Source organism: Nomascus leucogenys, chromosome 19 (assembly GCF_006542625.1).
Source record: "Nomascus leucogenys isolate Asia chromosome 19, Asia_NLE_v1, whole genome shotgun sequence".
In the NCBI taxonomy this organism is placed as follows: Eukaryota; Metazoa; Chordata; class Mammalia; order Primates; family Hylobatidae; genus Nomascus; species Nomascus leucogenys.
The window spans coordinates 61751490-61770428 of NC_044399.1; the positions used below are offsets into that span (position 1 = coordinate 61751490).

At 37.7% G+C, this 18939-nt stretch overlaps 1 protein-coding gene across 12 annotated transcripts in view; it reads right to left on the reverse strand.

Moving 5' to 3' along the window:
• NCOR1 (nuclear receptor corepressor 1) overlaps positions 1–18939 on the reverse strand; it is a 185631-nt gene that overhangs the window by 107101 nt on the left and 59591 nt on the right. For 7 of the 12 annotated variants that reach the window (XM_030799740.1, XM_030799741.1, XM_030799748.1 and 4 more), the window contains exons 6-12: positions 16676–16789; positions 11284–11340; positions 9587–9639; positions 9232–9258; positions 7101–7167; positions 3732–3904; positions 2584–2674 (exon numbers count right to left, since the gene is read on the reverse strand). In XM_030799740.1, the coding sequence (XP_030655600.1) occupies positions 2584–2674; positions 3732–3904; positions 7101–7167; positions 9232–9258; positions 9587–9639; positions 11284–11340; positions 16676–16789 (582 nt within the window). The remainder of the gene's footprint in view (positions 1–2583; positions 2675–3731; positions 3905–7100; positions 7168–9231; positions 9259–9586; positions 9640–11283; positions 11341–16675; positions 16790–18939) is intronic. The other 5 variants (XM_030799750.1, XM_003262619.4, XM_030799747.1 and 2 more) reach the window with 1 other exon arrangement.

Below are 18939 nucleotides of genomic sequence, written 5' to 3' on the forward strand. Positions count from 1 at the left end.
AAGAAAAATCCACTTGTCCTGATATTATGCAATATTATGTGCAATATGTATTTAGGGCTTGAGATAAAATTTAGCAAGGATAACATCATAAATGTATTCCAAAAGAAGTACATCTCCAGAAATCTGGGCACAGTGAAGCTGGTGTGCTCTGGAACACTGATAACTCAAAGGTGTCTCTAGAAATGGCTAAGATCCTGAAATCACATAACAATGCACTGAAAAGCTTGAGTGTGGGATATATCTCTGACTAAATATTGTAATTGTCCCTAAAGGGTTATGTATTTCAATGCACCAAAAATCACCTTGGAATCCTCTCTTTGGGAAAGGAGAATATCAGAAATAAGAAAAGAAAGAAAAACCACCTGTAAAAGTCTATTTTGATCAGTATAAGAACAATCTGAGAAGTAAAATGGTTCAAGGAACTCTGAGATATAGTTTATATAGTTCTATACCTCCTCCAGGGCTAGTTTAACCAGAATTCTGAAACACAGTAACTTATAAGAGCATACTATATACTTTTATTTAGTTATGAATGCAAAACAGGGTATCATAATCAAATACTGATAGAATCCTACAACATATATCAACAAAAAGACAAACTCTGTACAAATAGGCTATTTTTTCATCCTGGAGAAAAACTTACTGCAACCGTCCCACAAGTAATTTTTCATGAGATCAAGCAACTTGATGGTTTAATTCACCACTGTATTCCCAATGCTTAAAGGAAAGTTTGGCACACAATAGGCTATAAATATTTGTTGAAAGAATAGACTTGATTGAATATAGATATGGAAAAGAACACACAGTTCCAGAGTCAGACTGCCTGGGTTGAGTATCTGGCTCCACTATTTATTAATTTGTGACCTTGGACAAATTATTTAACCTGCAGCTGGGCTTTAGTTTCTTAACTTGCAAAACAGCCATTAATTATAGCTTCCATTTCACAGAATTTTCATAGTTTAAATAATACATATGAGGTGCTTATCACAATTGGCAATTTTAAGTAGTAACTACCCCTCAAACTCCCCCTCCTCAAAAAACCAAAGATGTAGTTAGTCCACCACAACCTAAACCAACAATATCCATAGAAAGAGGAGAAAAAAAACTGGCTAGGTTAAGTAGTAGTAAATGGTAGAGCAGAGGACGTCATGACACTGCTTTTTACTTCTAAATGTGCTAAGTAGTATGAAAACAGGAATTTTACTTATCTAAATTATTTCTAAATCATTGAACATTTTAGATTAAATCCACTTTACTCCACTTAATTTTGCAAATCAAGTATTAACTGCATATTTAAGTCTACTTAACATTTATTTTGAAGTATAAAGCATGGTAAAAAATATCTTTGTTCATTACTTAAGGCCAATATTTCAGATAAACAAGACTCAGAATTTTGAGATGAGGTTTAAGAAAAGCCATGTAATAAAATCAAAACTAGCAAAACTCAGTCAATAGTAGATGGCTTTTGGAACAATCTTGAGAGTCTGAACAGGGTTAAAAAGATTCAATGTTAGAAATGGAAATTTATTCTTATTCTGCATTTATTTATTAATATCCAATTAAACATTAGGCAACAGGAACTCAAAGACAGCCTGACCCAAAGGTTTATATTAACCGCATTCATAAAGATGACACTTTAGCTGATCATAAATATTTATTAAACAGAAAGAGAAACACAATAGAAATAAATGTAAACTGAGACTAACTAGACATTGAGTTCTGTTTTGGGAAAGTGAGTGAGGAAGCTTCACAAGGGAGGAAATACTGCTTTTGGGTCTGAAGATACATTTGTCAAACATATACCTTGGTCTCTATTACCTGTTTCGTAATTTTATTAATTCTGCTCTTTATACAGGCAAGGAAATGCCTGAAAAAGTAATGCCACTTGCTACAAAAGAGTATCTTCACCTTAAAAATTAGTGAAATGGCATTCTTGTTCATAGATGAATCTCTTCCATATATAAACTTAATCTCTATATTTTCATTCACCTGCCCATTTCACTTCATGTTACCATACTTGCCTGGGACTATATCACCTGCATACAGATGACTCTGATATCTAACCATCCCCAGTTCAACTCTCTCCCAGGTTGACTTGCTAGACAACACCCTTTGAAGAACATACTGCCATGTGTAGAATACATGCTCCTTTGCTACTTTAGGAAATGGCACCACCAGCTTACTCCTCTAACCTAGAAACAAGGGAGTCACATTCTATTCTTCCTCTTTCTCATCTCCCACATCCCATCCATCTTGGCCTGTCTATTCTACCTTTCTATTACACTCTCCTATACATCCCTAACACTGTTGCCCTGACTCAGAACCTTATTTTTATCCTAACAGCCTCCTCACCTCTCTCCAGGTCTCCTTGCTGCCAAAGCCATCTTTGTAAAATTCCAGTATGATTGTGTGACTGCCTCGTTTAAAAACCCCTTAACAGACACTCAAATCTTTGACAGTCTAAACTCTAGCACTCAATAAAGTTCCCACATTTACATACAAATAAACCCTTAGCTCCTAGTTTACAGAGTTAAAATGCTTTAATAATTAACGAATTAACTTGAATTAAATTCATTTTCTTACCTCCTGCTCAGAGAGCCCATCAATAATTTCAGAAATCTCATGCTCACTCCTAGCAATGGTGGCTGAAAGACCAGCTCCCCTCTGCCCAACTCTAAACATGAGGGAGAAATTAAAAATATATTTAAAGACCTTATATAAAGAAGATGTATCAATTAAATTAACTATAGATTACTTTTCTGAATGGAACTGTTTAACCAAGTTAAGAGAAGAAACGTAAAATACTATTGAGTATATACTTTCAAGTAATATAGTGTGTCACCTATTAGTAACAATTTAAATGTTACGATTGAGATTTGAAGGTTACATGTTCAAGTTCAAATGGTAGAACTAGTTAGGGAAAACTTCTGGAAAATCATAATTATTGATGCCATTTCCATTTCAAATGGCATTCTTTGTATGCCCTGTAGTAGACTTAGAAAAATACGTGAAACATTTTTAAAAGGAGAGAAAAAACTCAACCAACATCTCTTACAAAAATTTAATTGTGAGTTAAGGGGCTTACATGACTCTTACATGAGACAATGAAAAAGAAAACTAAAGCTTTTAAAATCTTTGTAAAATATCTGTTCGCTAAAAGTAAAACAAATCAGAATCTATCAAAGAATTTCTTAATTGGCCATCAACTGAATATAGTTTGAATATGTTGGTAATGAAGGACTAAAGGATATTTAGGTCTGTTCTTACTCACTGTCATTTCCAAAGGATGTAATACTTTTAGGAACTTCAGAATTAATTTCAAAATAATCATTTACATTTAGATTCAACAGGATAATATAAAAAATTAAATTTACTAAGACAATGTTTACCGGTTGATAATAAAGTTTTCTTTTCAACATAAAGTTATTTTAACTTTTAAGTCCGTGGGTACATGTGCAAGTTTGTTATATAGGTAAACCTGTGTCATGGGGATTTGTTGTACAGATTATTTCATCACTCTGCTATTAAACCTAGTACGCACTAGTTATTTTTCCTGATCCCTCTCCCTCCTTCCATCCTCTACCCTCCACCTTCCAATAGGCCCCAGTATGTGTTGTTCCCCTCTATGTGTCCACAACATAAAAATTCTTAAACTTTCTTCATGATCAGTTTCAAGAAACAATAAATATTTGAAGAAAAATATCACAGTCATTAAACATCAAACTACTCACCGCTGAAATCTTTCTTGCTGTTCTCTTTGTTTTCGAATTTCTGGAAACTGCTTTTCATAGTATTCCCTTGTTTTGCTTTCTTTAGCTTTCCTCCGAGGATTATTTTCTATTCTGTCCACTTTTTTCTCCCATGCCTCCATGAGCTGATCATAACGCTGGCAGATTTTTTGTTCCTATTAAATATCCGTAGCAAATTAATAATAATTAAACTAAACTCTGATTCTGACAAACCTAATACTTTAAAATAAATGCTACTTCTTAAGGTTAAGTCAGAAGTACATTTGGCTTATGACTCAATTGTGAACGAAAAGCAGAAAGAGGAGAGAGGAAAGGTAGCTCTGTTTCCTACCAAGATCAACACATAGAGCACAGGTTGGCTGGATATTTTAGTTAACATTAAGACTATGCATATTTATAAACTACTTGACACCTACTACTAGTAGTAACTGACCAGTTACTTTTATTTTGCTTAAAACATTATGTCACTGTTGTCCCCAAAAAATGGAAAATCAAAAATACAAACATGTAAATAGTTCATAATCTGACCAATTACCCAAAGGCAACCATATGAACATTTTGTTGTTATCCTTCCAATCTGCGAAACAAAACACACACACTTTAACCAATCCATTGTTGGAGGTTCTGGTTGATTGTCATTTTTTGCTATTATAAATAATGCTATATAATAAAACATTTTGACAGTATGAAAAAGGCAGAAAATGGTTGGTTGTACTTTATCATAAAAAGAAATCCAGGCTGGGCGCAGTGGCTCACACTTGTAATCCCAGCACTTTGGGAGGCTGAGGCGGGTGGATCACAAGGTCAGGAGTTTGAGACCAGCCTGGCCAATATGGTGAAACCCCGTCTCTACTAAAAATACAAAAATTAGCCAGGCGTGGTGGCGGGCACCTGTAGTCCCAGCTACTTGGGAGGCTGAGGCAGGAGAATCGCTTGAACCCAGGAGGCGGAGGTTGCAGTGAGCAGAGATTGAGCCACTGCACTCCAACCTGGGCAACAGACAAAAACAAAACAAAACAAAACAAAACAAAAAAACAGAAATCCATTGAACTACATGAAATTGAGAATTAATGCTTTTAGAGAAGTAAGTGAATTATGATACCATTTTTTTTTTTTTGAGACAGAGTCTTGCTCTGTCGCCCAGGCTGGAGTGCAGTGGTAGGATCTCGGCTCACCGCAAGCTCCGCCTCCCGGGTTCATGCCATTCTCCTGCCTCAGCCTTCCGAGCAGCTGGGACTACAGGTGCCCGCCACCACGCCCGGCTAATTTTTTGTATTTTTAGTAGAGACAGGGTTTCACCGCGTTAGCTAGGATGGTCTCGATCTCCTGACCTTGTGATCCACCCGCCTCGGCCTCCCAAAGTGCTGGGATTACAGGCATGAGCCACCGCGCCCGGCCTATGATACCATTTTCTAAATAGAGAAGAAAAGACAAACGAACCTTCCATTATGGACAAAGAACTATCAATATATTTGATGACACACGGATAGAGGAAAGTGAGGAAGGGTTCATGAAAAACTGCTAACATGGTCATCTTAAGGAAGTGGCATTGGAGAAGAGAATATTATCTTCCTCACAGTCCGCACCACACCCCACTCCCACTTCTCAATTACTCCTATATGTCTTCTGTGCCCTTCACCTTTTCTCCTTTCTACTGCTACCCTTATAATCCAGGCCAACACCATCCACCATCCCTCACCTAGATCAGAACAATAGCTCCCATGCATTCTTAATGTTGTAGCCAAATGCAAATTCTTTTTTTTGAGACCGAGTTTCGCTCTTGTTGCCCAGGCTGGAGTGCAATGGCGCGATCTCACTCACTGCAACCTCCGCCTCCCGGGTTCAAGTTATTCTCCTGCCTCAGCCTCCTGAGTAGCTGAGTTTACAGGCATGCACCACCACGCCCGGCTAATTTTGTATTTTTGGCAGAGATGGAGTTTCTCCGTGTTGGTCAGGCGGGTCTCAAACTCCCGACCTCAGGTGATCCACCTGCCTTGGCCTCCCAGAGTGCTGGGATTACAGGCGTGAGCCACTGCACTCGTCCTGCTAAATGCAAATTCTTAAAATGCAAACCCAAACATTACGCAACCTCCAGGACAGTATACAACCTGGCTCTGGCTTCCCTCAGCAGCCTCATTTCTCACCACACTGCCAGCTCAGTCTACACTCCCTCTGGCTCCCAGACCTTCACTTAAGCCACTCCCTCTGCATATACAAGTTTGCAGAGAATTGGTTTTCCCCTGAAACGTCCCCTCATAATTCCTATCTGCCTTAGGCGTCCTCCTCAGTCATCCGTAGTCCATGACCACGGTGTGATCCAATAGTAGGACTGACCTGTCTGACTTCCATCACCTCAGGCTCCCCCTAACTACTAAAACCATATGGCTATCTTGCTCACCTTTGCAGAATGATATATGGGACAGAGTACACAGCCAAGCGATATTTAAGCAAATCGGTGAAAATACAAACCTTACAGTGTTTGCACCACTAGTGAACTTATTTAGCGAGTACCAGAATTACAACAAAATTACTTGGAAAGGAAAAAAAAAAAATACATGAACTAATTTCTTACTTGATATTTATATGTTCTTGGCAAAAAAAACAACTCAAGACCAGTAATTTAAGATAGTATCTGACCAGACTGGCAAATTAGAACATTAGACGTTTCCCACCAAATAAAAGCTGCTGACTCTTGAGCTTTACAACTCAAACTGTCACGTCATTAACTTAAGGCACAAAGTTCATTTTTTATGTCAATTTAAAGAGTAGCATTTATTTAGTAGACACTTCAGTTTAAATGTATTAACAGTTTATCTGTAAAATTAGTATAAACATATTATGAAAATAAAATCACTGGCATTATATTTTCTATAACTTAATTCCCATGAAAATTATACAACCACAAAACTTTTGGACTGAAAGTCATAAAAAAATATGGAAAACCATTTGAATTTGAAAAAGCTGAATCCTAGCTGACCCCGTTTCTAATAAAAGAAAGAATAGTAATGTCTAATCAGCATGACTGCAACTTACCTACAACTGTTTGAGGCTTAAGAAACTAAATTATCTTCCATATTCTTTTAAACTACTCACCATTTTATTCTGACTAAATGAAAATGTTCTAGATAGATGACCAATGAAATTAATTTGATAATATTAAATGTAAGGTATGGTATCAAAATGTTACTAGAATTAGATTTAAGTCATATATATATACGGTTACTTTCTAAATCAGCACTTATCCTCAAATGGAGTCAAGGAGCACTCTCATTAATAGTAGGAAAGTGAATGCCTAAATGAGCATGAATGGGAAAGCTGTACAAATTTCAGTTAACAAGGATAGGACCTCACCCTTTGTTTTCTTGCATGATTTCTTCTTTTAAAAAATAAAATGAGTTTTTTCCTCATCACCTGGTTTCTAGAAGAGAAAAATATGGTTGCATGACATTAAGAAAAAGCACAATTTAATAATGCATTCACTTTTTTTCCAGAGACACTGGAAAATAGGCAAAGATCACTTAAGAATTTATGATGTAAACAAAGTTAATCCTAATTTTTTTACCCTGCAAAATAAGACTTTATAATTTTTGCAAAAATTAGAACTGACTAAAGTTCCTCCCATTCTACAGTAAGACTTAATACAAAATAGTTAACTTTCAATTAGCACATCCAATTATAAGGCAAATATTTTCAAATTAAAATTAGTTACTTATCCTTCTTAACAACTCTGGTGACATAAACATCTTACTCTTTGGGGAAGGGAGGCAGAAGAGAAGGAAACGTTTTCACAGTTACCTCCCTACATCAGGCGCTAACCTCCCTTCTACGAGGATAATGTATACCAACATATGTAGAGATAGGTGACTTCTGCTTTAAACAGAAGATTTTCTTCAGTCACAGAATGACACAATCCACTCTAAGAAGTAATGCAGGGCAATGTGTCAAAATAGGAAGATTTCTAATATATCTTAATCGCTTTTTAAATTTGAAGCATTGTGACCTTCAAAAACAATGACATGCAGGTTCAAATATACATATTTATACCCCACCTACTTCCAGAAAGGATTTCAAGCTGATTATTCAAATATAAATACAAAGCCAAGGCAAGAAGAAGTAATTTTTTGGATTATCTGCCACTCAGGACTAACAGTGACACTGGCTCCACTCAAATAAGTATGGACAAGCAGGAGCTGGCTATATGAAAAAGTAGCCAAGAGATGAAAAGAATTATTAAAATGTACATTTGCTATTTCATACAAAGCAAATGATGGTGATGAAAGAACAGCTACTGAATGACTCATACAGATGCATGCAGCTGAGGAAATATTTCAAAAGGTGTCATACAGGGAAGCATTACCATATACTCAGTTTGCTCTAATTTTAAGGATACGTTACTCAAAAGCAAATGATAATCAACAAATACAATCTTAAATGTTTCCTAGGAATTTAAATGAAGTCAGCCAGTCAGTAATCCATCTAGGATGGTGTGCTGAGCACTAAATAGGCAATGTGGATGACATGAAATAAATCGGACAGAGCTGCTCTCCAGACTGTATCAGGAGAAACAGGACACAACACAAACATAACACTGAGGCTTTGTGGGAAAAAAAAAAAAGTCATTAAGTAGCCAACTAGATCTTATCTGCTCTTCTACTCTTTAAAAATGTTAAAACAGCTAGGCAGTTCCAAAACAAGGTATATTATATGTGAGTTTTGACTAACTTACTTCTAAGGGTTCTCAAGATCATAGTAGCATCTCACAGAAAAATTCACAAATACATAACTTTTATTATGAACCACTTACTTAACAAAAGTTAAAATTATTCAAATTCAATTGTTTTCATGCATACTACCATGCAAATTATATTTGCCACCAGTTCTGCAAAGTAGTCAATAATTGCACATACTCTCAGTTAAGAAATTTTTAAAAAGAAAAAAGTAAATATATATATATATATAGCAATGTGCTCATTAATAACCATACTAGTAAATAATTATAATGTTCTGGTTATACTTAATAAAACATATAAAGTAGAAATATCACATTTTTTCACAAACTAAGAATAATGCACCTAAGATTCTCTTAAAGTATAATTTTTTTTTTAAAAAAAGATATCTATCTAGCTTCCTCTCTTACTTCAATCAGATTAAGAAATTAGATTTTCTTTTCACTTATTCTCTTATTCCAAAATCTGCATCCATAAAGGCCTGGTACTAGGATGAGCAAGGCTAAGCAAACTACATTCTGGAGCAGCCTCCTCACCCACGAGGTGACTGAGCGCTTCCAAGGCACCAGGACATTAAATGGCAGAAGGGTCTACAAATACCGTCATTAGCAAGAGTCATAGAAGGGATTTCCCTAGAATAGGATTTTGAATAATGATAAAATGATCCGTGGCACTTCTACTTTGCAATGGCAGATGTGGCTTGGTGGGGGACGGTGTCATCACTAGTCTTAAATGAAAAAGCTTCATTATCTTACTTCATCATGCGCCTTGCAGGTACTCCACTGAAAAAAAGACAAAACAGGAGGCAAAAAATTCAAGCCTCAAGGTAAGCCATTTCAATGTTAAGTATCCACCTTTTTTACTAGCAGATTATAAAACCAGCTAGTTTTATGCAATAATTTATTTCATTTTTTGGCCTCGGAAACTCAAAGCTGTTACCCCAACCCCCAAGAAGCCAGAGGAAGATAACATATAGTAAAACGAAAGCAAATTACACAAATCTAAAACATACCTACAATATATTATAATAATGTCAGCAGATAACAAAAATATCTCTTTATAGAATATATGGTCTTTAATTGAAGAACTCCAAAGATGATCAATACTTACGTCTTGATGTTCTCATGGTACACCTTGGTATCTGATGGCTGGTTATAGAGTGGCTATAAAAGAAATCAAATATTTATGTATAAAATCTTGCACATATGTCTATGAAGAGACAAAGAAACATAATTTTAATGTAAGCACAGGTAAAGTACTAATGGATCTACACAATAACATGCCCTACCAAAACCTCCAAACTTTTATTTTTTTATTTACTTATTTTTTTAATTATACTTTAAGTTCTAGAGTACATGTGCACAACGTGCAGGTTTGTTACACATGTATACATGTGCCATGTTGGTGTGCTGCACCCATTAACTCGTCATTTACATTAGGTTTATCTCCTAATGCTATCCCTCCCCACTCCCCCAACCCCACAACAGGCCCCGGTGTGTGATGTTCCCCCTCCTGTGTCCATGTGTTCTCATTGTTCAATTCCCACCTACGAGTGAGAACATGCGGTGTTTGGTTTTTTGTCCTTGCGATAGTTTGCTGAGAATAATGGTTTCCAGCTTCATCCATGTCCCTACAAAGAACACGAACTCCTCCTTTTTTATGGCTGCATAGTATTCCACGGTGTATATGTGACACATTTTCTTAATCCAGTCTATCATTGATGGACATTTGGGTTGGTTTCAAGTCTTTTTTTTTTTTTTTTTTTTGAGACGGAGTCTTGCTCTGTCGCCCAGGCTGGAGTGCAGTGGCACAATCTCGGCTCACTGCAAGCTCTGCCTCCTGGGTTCACGCCATTCTCCTGCCTCAGCCTCTCTGAGTAGCTGGGACTACAGGCGCCCGCCACCACGCCCAGCTAATTTTTTGTATTTTTAGTAGAGACAGGGTTTCACCATGGTCTCGATCTCCTGACCTCATGATCCGCCCGCCTTGGCCTCCAAAAGTGCTGGGATTACAAGCGTGAGCCACCGCGCCCGGCCCCAAGTCTTTGCTATTGTGAACAGTGCCGCAACAAACATACGTGTGCCATATGTCTTTATAGTAGCATGATTTATAATCCTTTGGGTATGTATCCAGTAATGGGATTGCTGGGTCAAATGGTATTTCTAGTTCTAGATCCTTGAGGAATTGCCACACTGTCTTCTACAATGGTTGAACTAGTTTACACTCCCATCAACAGTGTAAAAGCGTTCCTATTTCTCCACATCCTCTCCAGCACCTGTTGTTTCCTGACTTTTTAATGATTGACATTCTAACTGGTATGAGATGGTATCCCATTGTGGCAAAACCTCCTAACTTTTAGATTCCCTGAGTAACTGTTAATCCCACCTCCTGTCACTCCCATAATACAGTTTATAAATCCATTATTTCCCATAAGCATATTTATGCACAGATTTTTAATTTCAAAGTATTAATATTCCCTAATACTAGGAAGTATTAACCATTGTCACTATTTTAACAGTAACATTCAAAGAGCTTTCTAATTCTGTTCTTAATTCTCATTCTACCTAGAAGGATTAAATAGCTGCTCAAGCAAAAACAAGCTCAAGATGATGCTTCTGCAAAGCTCTGCAAAGGTAACCAAGTTCACTCATCATTACTTTAAACTTCATCTCAAACTCTGCTCAGCTACAGCTCTCTTATCCCAAAATAAATGGATCATATTCCATCTTATCCCAAGAAAAACTACCACCAAAAAAAAAAAAAAAAAAAAAAAAAAATCACTAGAAATGAAAAAATTTCTTACTTACCAGTTCAACTTTTGGGCCAAGACCTTCAAAAATTTTATGAGCTTCTTCTGCTTTTTTCTAGAGATAAAGACATTGTTGTATCATATAATTAAAAATTACATTATCTAAGTGCAAAATCATTATTTAGAAATATTTATCTAAGACTAATCTATAGATGAACTTATCCTTATTTCCAAATATCCTTCTTCTACATGACAGGCTGAAATATGCTCCAGTTATTTTTTATTTTTTCTTAATTTGTAGTTACAATGATAGAAAACTCTGAAATTGTATTTTCATAGCTTTCCTCACCAAATTCAGTCAAAACTTAACATTTGTATTGGAAGCAATGCCTGAAGAATTGTTAAGTTTTTAAAAAGCAAATAATTATATTAAAAAACTGGAGAGAGGGAATGACAATTCACTATTAGAAATAAATCCCCCAAACATTCTACATACTTTAACTCATATCATCTTTAATAGAAACTTAAAGCAATAAAATACCATAAAATGGCCACTCTTTACTGTGGTAAGCCACATTGATCTCTTTGAAGAGAAGGCTGTTAATGAGCTAATTTTCTAGTTACAAGGAATCCTTAGTAATAGATGAACAACAAAGAAAACTGCTAATTTGAATTATTCAAAGTGCTCAGTAGTTAAAAAATGCTGAATTATATGTATTTGTAACATGCTATTTCCTTTTTTTTTTTTTTTTTTGAGACAGGGTCTCACTCTGTCACCCAGGCTGGAACACAATGGCACGATCATAGCTCACTGGAGCCCCAACTTCCTGGACTCAAATAATGCCCCCATCTCAGTCTCCCAAAGCTCTGGGATTACAGGTGTGAGCCACAGCACCCAGTTGCTGTTTTCAAAAGTAAAATAATCTAGACCAAAGTGTTACCTAGCAGAAATCTTCCCTTGCTAAGATTAATCTATCAATATTTTGGCAACAAAAATTTTAACTTAAGACCCTCATATGTTCGTATTACAATTTGTATTCTAAGTCTACAGATAGAAGTAAATAATTCTTCAACATACGTTCGGTATGTTCTATGTGCAAAGCACTCACTAGACACTAAGAAAATAATGAGTAAGATAAGCCTTCCCGCCATAGGAAGATGAGGGGTCTTGAAAGTCTTCCTAGAGAAAATGATACTTGAACTGGGGCTTGAGGTAACAGTGTGCTCAGCAGAAAAGACAAAACACGGGGCCACCTGATAGCAGGGGCAACATAGCAGGGTAAAGACATTACTAACAAGGGAACATCCAAAACCTCTTCTGGTGGGATATTACTAAGAAAAGAGTATGGGGCAAGGGCCAGACGGGTAAGCATGTAAGCATCAATAAAGGCTTGGGCTATTCTGTATAAAGTGGGAAATAATCAAAAGGTTCTATTTGGAGAATCATTAAATGGGATGAAAATATGAAAGATGGGTTAGAAAGAAAAGACTGAAGCGTGAGACTCAATAACTATGTGGGAGATGAAGGCTCAAATTAAGCTAATGATAAAGGTAGAGGAAAGAAGCGCAAGACCAGACCAATATTCAGGAGGTGGGACTAACGCTCTTCATTGATTACCTCAACATACATGAAGTAGCAAAGAGAGAGAACTGGATAATTCCTAGGATGCTGGCCTAGATGACCAGAGGTGCTGGCACAGAATATACTTCCTACCATCACCCTTTTCTTTCTTCTGACGTCACATTCTCTTGCAAATCAACCCATCAAAATATAAAGAAGGCAGGTCGCGGTGGCTCACGCCTGTAATACCAACACTTTGGGAGGCCTAGGCAGGTGGATCACTTGAGGCCAGGAGTTCAAGACCAGCCTGCTAACATGGCGAAACCCCATCTCTACTAAAAATGCAAAAATTAGCCAGGCACGGTGGCATGTGCCTATAATCCCAGCTACTTGGGAGGCTGAGGCGGGAGAATCACTTGAACCCGGGAGGTGGAGGTTGTAGTGAGCCAAGATCGTGCCACTGCACTCTAGCCTGGGCAACAGAACAAGGGTTCGTCTCAAAAAAAAAAAAAAAAATACACACACACACACACACACACACGCACACACAAGATATTCTGCAAATTTCTCTAGTACAGCCCAACAATCACTTTTCTATACGTATTATTCTTCTGAAATTAGAATATTTACAAATATTTTTGGAACTTACAACTGATAGGGTAATATCAAATTGAACTGTTAAAAATAGTCTGTTTAGAGACTAAACAAACTTAGACTGAAATTTAACTATGATGCAAGTCAACTTTTCTCAGGAAGTCAACTTTAAAATTAACACTTTGGGGCAGTTTTTTTCCTCCCACTACCTTTCTAAATAAAAGAAATGGTCCCTCGATCTCTTAAGCCACACTTGGCTTAATTCCAACTAGTGTAGACTGCTGCCACCCAAGAAATAAGAGGGAGGTGTACTTCTGTAATTACCCCATTCCTCCTTGCCTATGGCGCTGAAACAGATAGGCTCATTCATTAAAAAATGCTAAAGAGGCAGGGAGGGCCTTTCAAAAGGCAGCATATTGGGGCAGAAAAAGCCTTGGGGAGTACATATGAGAAAGCCTGGGTTCCAGGCCCACTGTGCTCTCCTCCTCCCCTCTGGGAGCTCCCTCCCTGTTACAATTCTGAAACTGCACAGGTACATGTATAAAACATACATAAGAAAGAAAAGATGAGGTGAGGCATGGGGGCTCACATATGTAATCTCAATACTTTCGGAGACTGAGGCAGGTGGATCGCTTGAAGCCAGCAGTTCGAGACCTGGACAACATAGCGAGACCCTGTCTGTTAGAAAGAAAAGAAGGAATAAAAGAAAAGAGGCCTGGTGCAGTGGCTGACGCCTGTAATCCCAACACTTTGGGAGGCCAAGATTGGTAGATGACTTGAGCCCAGGAGTTCAAGACCAGCCTGGCCAACACAGCGAAACCCCGTCTCTACTAAAAATACAAAAATTAGCTGAGTGTGGTGGCTCACCCCTGTAATCCCAGTTACTTGGGAGGCTGAGGTAGGAGAATTGCTTGAACCTGGGAGGTGGAGGTTGCAGTGGGCCGAGATTGTGCCACAGCACTCCAGCCTCGGGGACAAACCAAAACTCTGTCTCAAAAAAAAAAAAAAAAAAAGAAAAGAAAGAAAGGAAAGGAAAGGGAAGAGAAGAGGGAGAGGGAGAAAAGAAAGGAGAGGGTGGAGAAGAAAAATGAAAGAAAAATAAAAGAAAAAAAGGAAAAGAAAGATGACTTCTATAGTTGCTGTGGGTTAGAAACAGTCTTCAGCATAGGAAGGCAAGTCTAACACTAAAACAGATTTCGGATTTGGTTTTCTTCATAAAATGAACAACAAACCAAATGTGGAAATGTTAAAACAGAAGGAAGAGGTACAAAAGGAGTTTTCAAGTTTTGCTAATGTGCACCAAGAAACACTATACTAATTAATAAAAACATCTATATATAAAAATTAAACACCAATTAAATTCTCTATTAGATCAGATCTTGTTCAATAGTATTCAGTCCTCAAATCCCAGTGAGGCAACCACAGAATTCATTAATAGTGTAAGACAAGGCTCATTAATAAATCCATTAATAATTATTACCAAATCCAATTTATTTGAAAAATAATTCATACTAAAAAAGAAACATTTTATAAAACTTAAAAAAAAAAAAAAACTATCAAATCTCCATTGGTATCACCACTAATGCCTACTTATTTTATCCCTGAGGTCACAGTCACGAACTGGCCATGGAGCCCATGAGCCCACAAAAGTGTTTTGCAGCTATGCAGAGGACTTTTTTTTTTTTTTAAACAAATCAGAGATTTCACATAAAACCCCATTATTTTGGGCTTTTCTTAAACAAGGGAGCAACTGTATATCCTGGGCCACAGCCCCCAACTTAGGCATGGTCACCTCCTTCCCTTCCTTTATTGGATTTATCTTCATGTAGACTGCTGTGGCCATACAATAAATTGGACCAATGTTGAACTCAGCCAAGAAAAATAATATTAATTGCCCATATTTTTACCTGCCCATAACACCATTACCATAAGTGTATTTCTGATGACTCTGTTATCTACTTGATACATGTATATCTAAATCCAAGATCATTCCTATAAATGTGTATTTATTTATTTATTCAGCTTTTAAGTTCAGAAGTACATGTGCATAAATATTTATTAATTCACAGTTGCTTTACTTAAGGTCAATTTCCTTTCGGCTGTGGACTACTATAAAGTTACAGACTGTATGTGTAAGATAGACTGACAGATGAATCCACACACTACAAATCAAATCAATCAAAACAACAATCCCAAATTTTACCTGATGATCACGCCTTTAGCTAAAAAGCCTATTCTATGCCACAGTACAAAGCATATTATCATTTTTTGCACTGTGGACTTCTGGAAGCCCACTGTTAAACAGACACTTTCTTCATGTTGAGGTAAAATCAATTTCCCTCTAACTGCTAGTTCCTGGGCCATATTCTGGCCATAACTAACTTTGATATTACAAAAATAATTCATAGAATTCATGCCTGGTTTTTCCGAATCCATGAGTATTTTTAATTAAGAGTATGAAAGTAAACCTAAAAAAGCAAAGTCTACCTAAAGGTCAAAATCTACCTTGAACTTTGTTTTTTTTTTGAGACTTGAGTTTCGGTCTGTTGTCTAGGCTGGAGTGAAGTGGCTCAATCTCGGCTCGCTACAACCTCTACCTCCCAGGTTCAACCGATTCTCCTGCCTCAGCCTCTCGAGTAGCTGGGACTACAGGCATGCGCCACCACGCCTGGCTAATTTTTGTATTTTTAGTAGAGACAGGGTTTCTCCATGTTGGCCAGGCTGGTCTTGAACTCCTGACCTCAAGTGATCTACTCGCCTCGGCCTCCCAAAGTACTGGGATTATGGGCATGAGCCACCATGCCCCACCTTGAACTTTTTAACTGAAGTTCAAACCACAGCCCAACTATCGACTATGAACTAATGCTGATAAGAAAGTTCATTTCCACATGCAATGACCTATCTTTACTGAAATGTTATCAGTAGTCAGCATTAAACATCATTTATTAAGTGAAAAATTGCAGAATGGTTGTTTTGTATTATATGCTACCAAACTTCCTTGCCAGTATTCATATAATAGGAGACTCAGCTGACAAAATTTCACTGATTAAATATTTATAAAATATATAATGTAAAATGAAACATTACATAATTTAAGGCACAACTGTAAACTTTCTTTCAATTAATAAGGAAAAAAACACCAAGCTTCAGTCAGCCACAGTTTATGAACATTCAAAATTGTAAGAGAAATCAGGTTTTAATAAAGTTAAAATTATACCAGGATACATTAAAAACTGAAAAGGGCAGAGTCAAGTGGGGTTAAAGGCCTGTGCTGCCAGAAATAGTATGAGCTTACCCGATTCTCATCATAAATAATTTGGACAATACTGCGGTGTTTCTGCTCCACAGGAGGAGGGGACACAGGCTTCTCAGGCTCAGGAGGTTTAGCTGCCTCTTCTTCAAGCTGTTGCTAAGAGATCCAGAAAGAAAGAGTCAAGCATGTGCTGCACACCACACCCAGCAGTGATTAACTGCTGGAGGTAACACAGGCTACTAAGCTTTGCTTGCAGATTCTGTAGGGTAACCAATTAATCCACGAAGGTCTCATGGACCAAGAGCTCAAAGAGAATTAATCAGATTTATTTCATAACCAAACAACACAAATTTTCATAAGATAGAGAGTTTAAAAAAAAAAAAAAAAAACTAAGAGGAAGTATCCTTTAAGATTTTAATTCTGGGCCGGGTGCAGTGGCTCACACCTGTAATCCCAGCACTTTGGGAGGCCGAGGCAGGTGGATCACCTGAGGTCAGGAGTTCGAGACCAGCCTGACCAACATGGAAAAACCCCATCTCTACTAAAAATACAAAATTAGCTGGGCATGGTGGCGCATGCCTGTAATCCCAGCTACTCGGAAGGCTGAGGCAGGAGAATCACTTGAACCCGGGAGGTGGAGGTTGCAGTGGGTCAAGATCACAGCACTGCACTCCAGCCTGGGCAACAAGAGCAAAACTCCATCTCAAAAAAAAAAAGATTTTAATTCTGACAAACTTAAAGCAAAATAATAAGAGAAGTTAAATTTAATGAAGGTACTCTACATACCTCTATCACAATGACCTTTGACAGCACTGAAAAAACACTTATATGTTATAGATACACAGTATACATTAATATTTGCTGGGCAGAATATGGTAGAAAGGAGTTCAAGGGTTAATCCTTAACTCAGCATGGCACCATGCCACCCTCAACACCCAACCTTCATGTGTTACAGTGCTCCAGTCAAAGGGCAATCAACAAAACTACAAAAATATAGACTATTGGTGTGTGCAAGTATAAAGAAAAAGCTAACTGTATTAGCGTGCCTGGGTTTGAGCCTCAGGGTCACCCTTTACAGGTGGTGTGATCCTAGGAACGCTTCTGGGTCCTTAGGTCAATCTTTTTTTTTTTTTTTTTTGAGATGGAGTCTTGCTCTGTCACCAAGGCTAGAGTGCAATGGCGCTCACTGCAACCCCCGCCTCCAGGGTTCAAGCGATTCTCCTGCCTCAGCCTCCTGAGTAGCTGGGATTACAGGCAGCCACCACCACGCCCGGCTAATTTTTGTATTTTTTTAGTAGAGACAGGGATTCACCATGTTGGTCAGGATGGTCTCGAACTCCTGACCTCAGGTGATCCACCCGCCTTGGCCTCTCAAAGTGCCGGGATTACCACTGTGAGCCACCATGCCTGGCTCCCTTAAGTCAATATTAAGCAAACACCTAAACTACTCATAAATAAGGTAGGGATAATAATACTACCTATCATACAGCTTTTTAAAAGACTAAATGACTTAACATATATATAAAGCATATTACAACTATAAATTGTAAATATTACTGAGTATTACTAGTGAAGCAAGCAGGGACTTGTCTGCTTTGTCCGCTGCTTTTTTTCAACACCTAAACCAGTGCCTGATACCTAGTTAATGCTTTAAAAATATCCACATGAATAAATTTAGCATAAGTCCACTGCCTAAGATGATAAAAGAAAAATTAGGTAAAGACAAATTAAGGTTAAGTCTAGTATAGCCTATAGGAAAAAATTATCTATACTACTAAATAAGACTGATAGGCCGGGTGCAATGGCTCACATCTGTAATCCCAGCACTTTGGGAGGCCGAGACGGTGGATCACTTGAGCCCAGGAGCTCAAGACCAGCCTGGTCAACATGGTGAAATTCCTTCTCTATTAAAGATACAAAAAATTAGCTCGGCATAGTGGTGCAAGCCTGTAACTCCAGCTACTCAGGAGGCCGAGGCAGAAGAATCACTTGAACCCAGGAGGCGGAGGTTGCAGTGAGCCAAGATCGCACTATTGCACTCCAGCCTGGGCGACAGGGGGAGACTCCATCTCAAAAAAAAATAAATAAATAAGAGTGATAGTCAAAGCTCCCAGTACTGTAAATCAGACCATGCCCAAATGAAAGCATAAAAATCCACCAAGAAGGAGTTTCTGAACCTATTCTGGCTCAGGAGGCTGCCTGATTCGAAAAAAATTTAAAAAATAATAATAATAAATAGCCACTAAGAGAGTCTAAACTGTAAGGAACATTTCCACTTTGGAATTATAGGTACTCTTGCAGTCTGT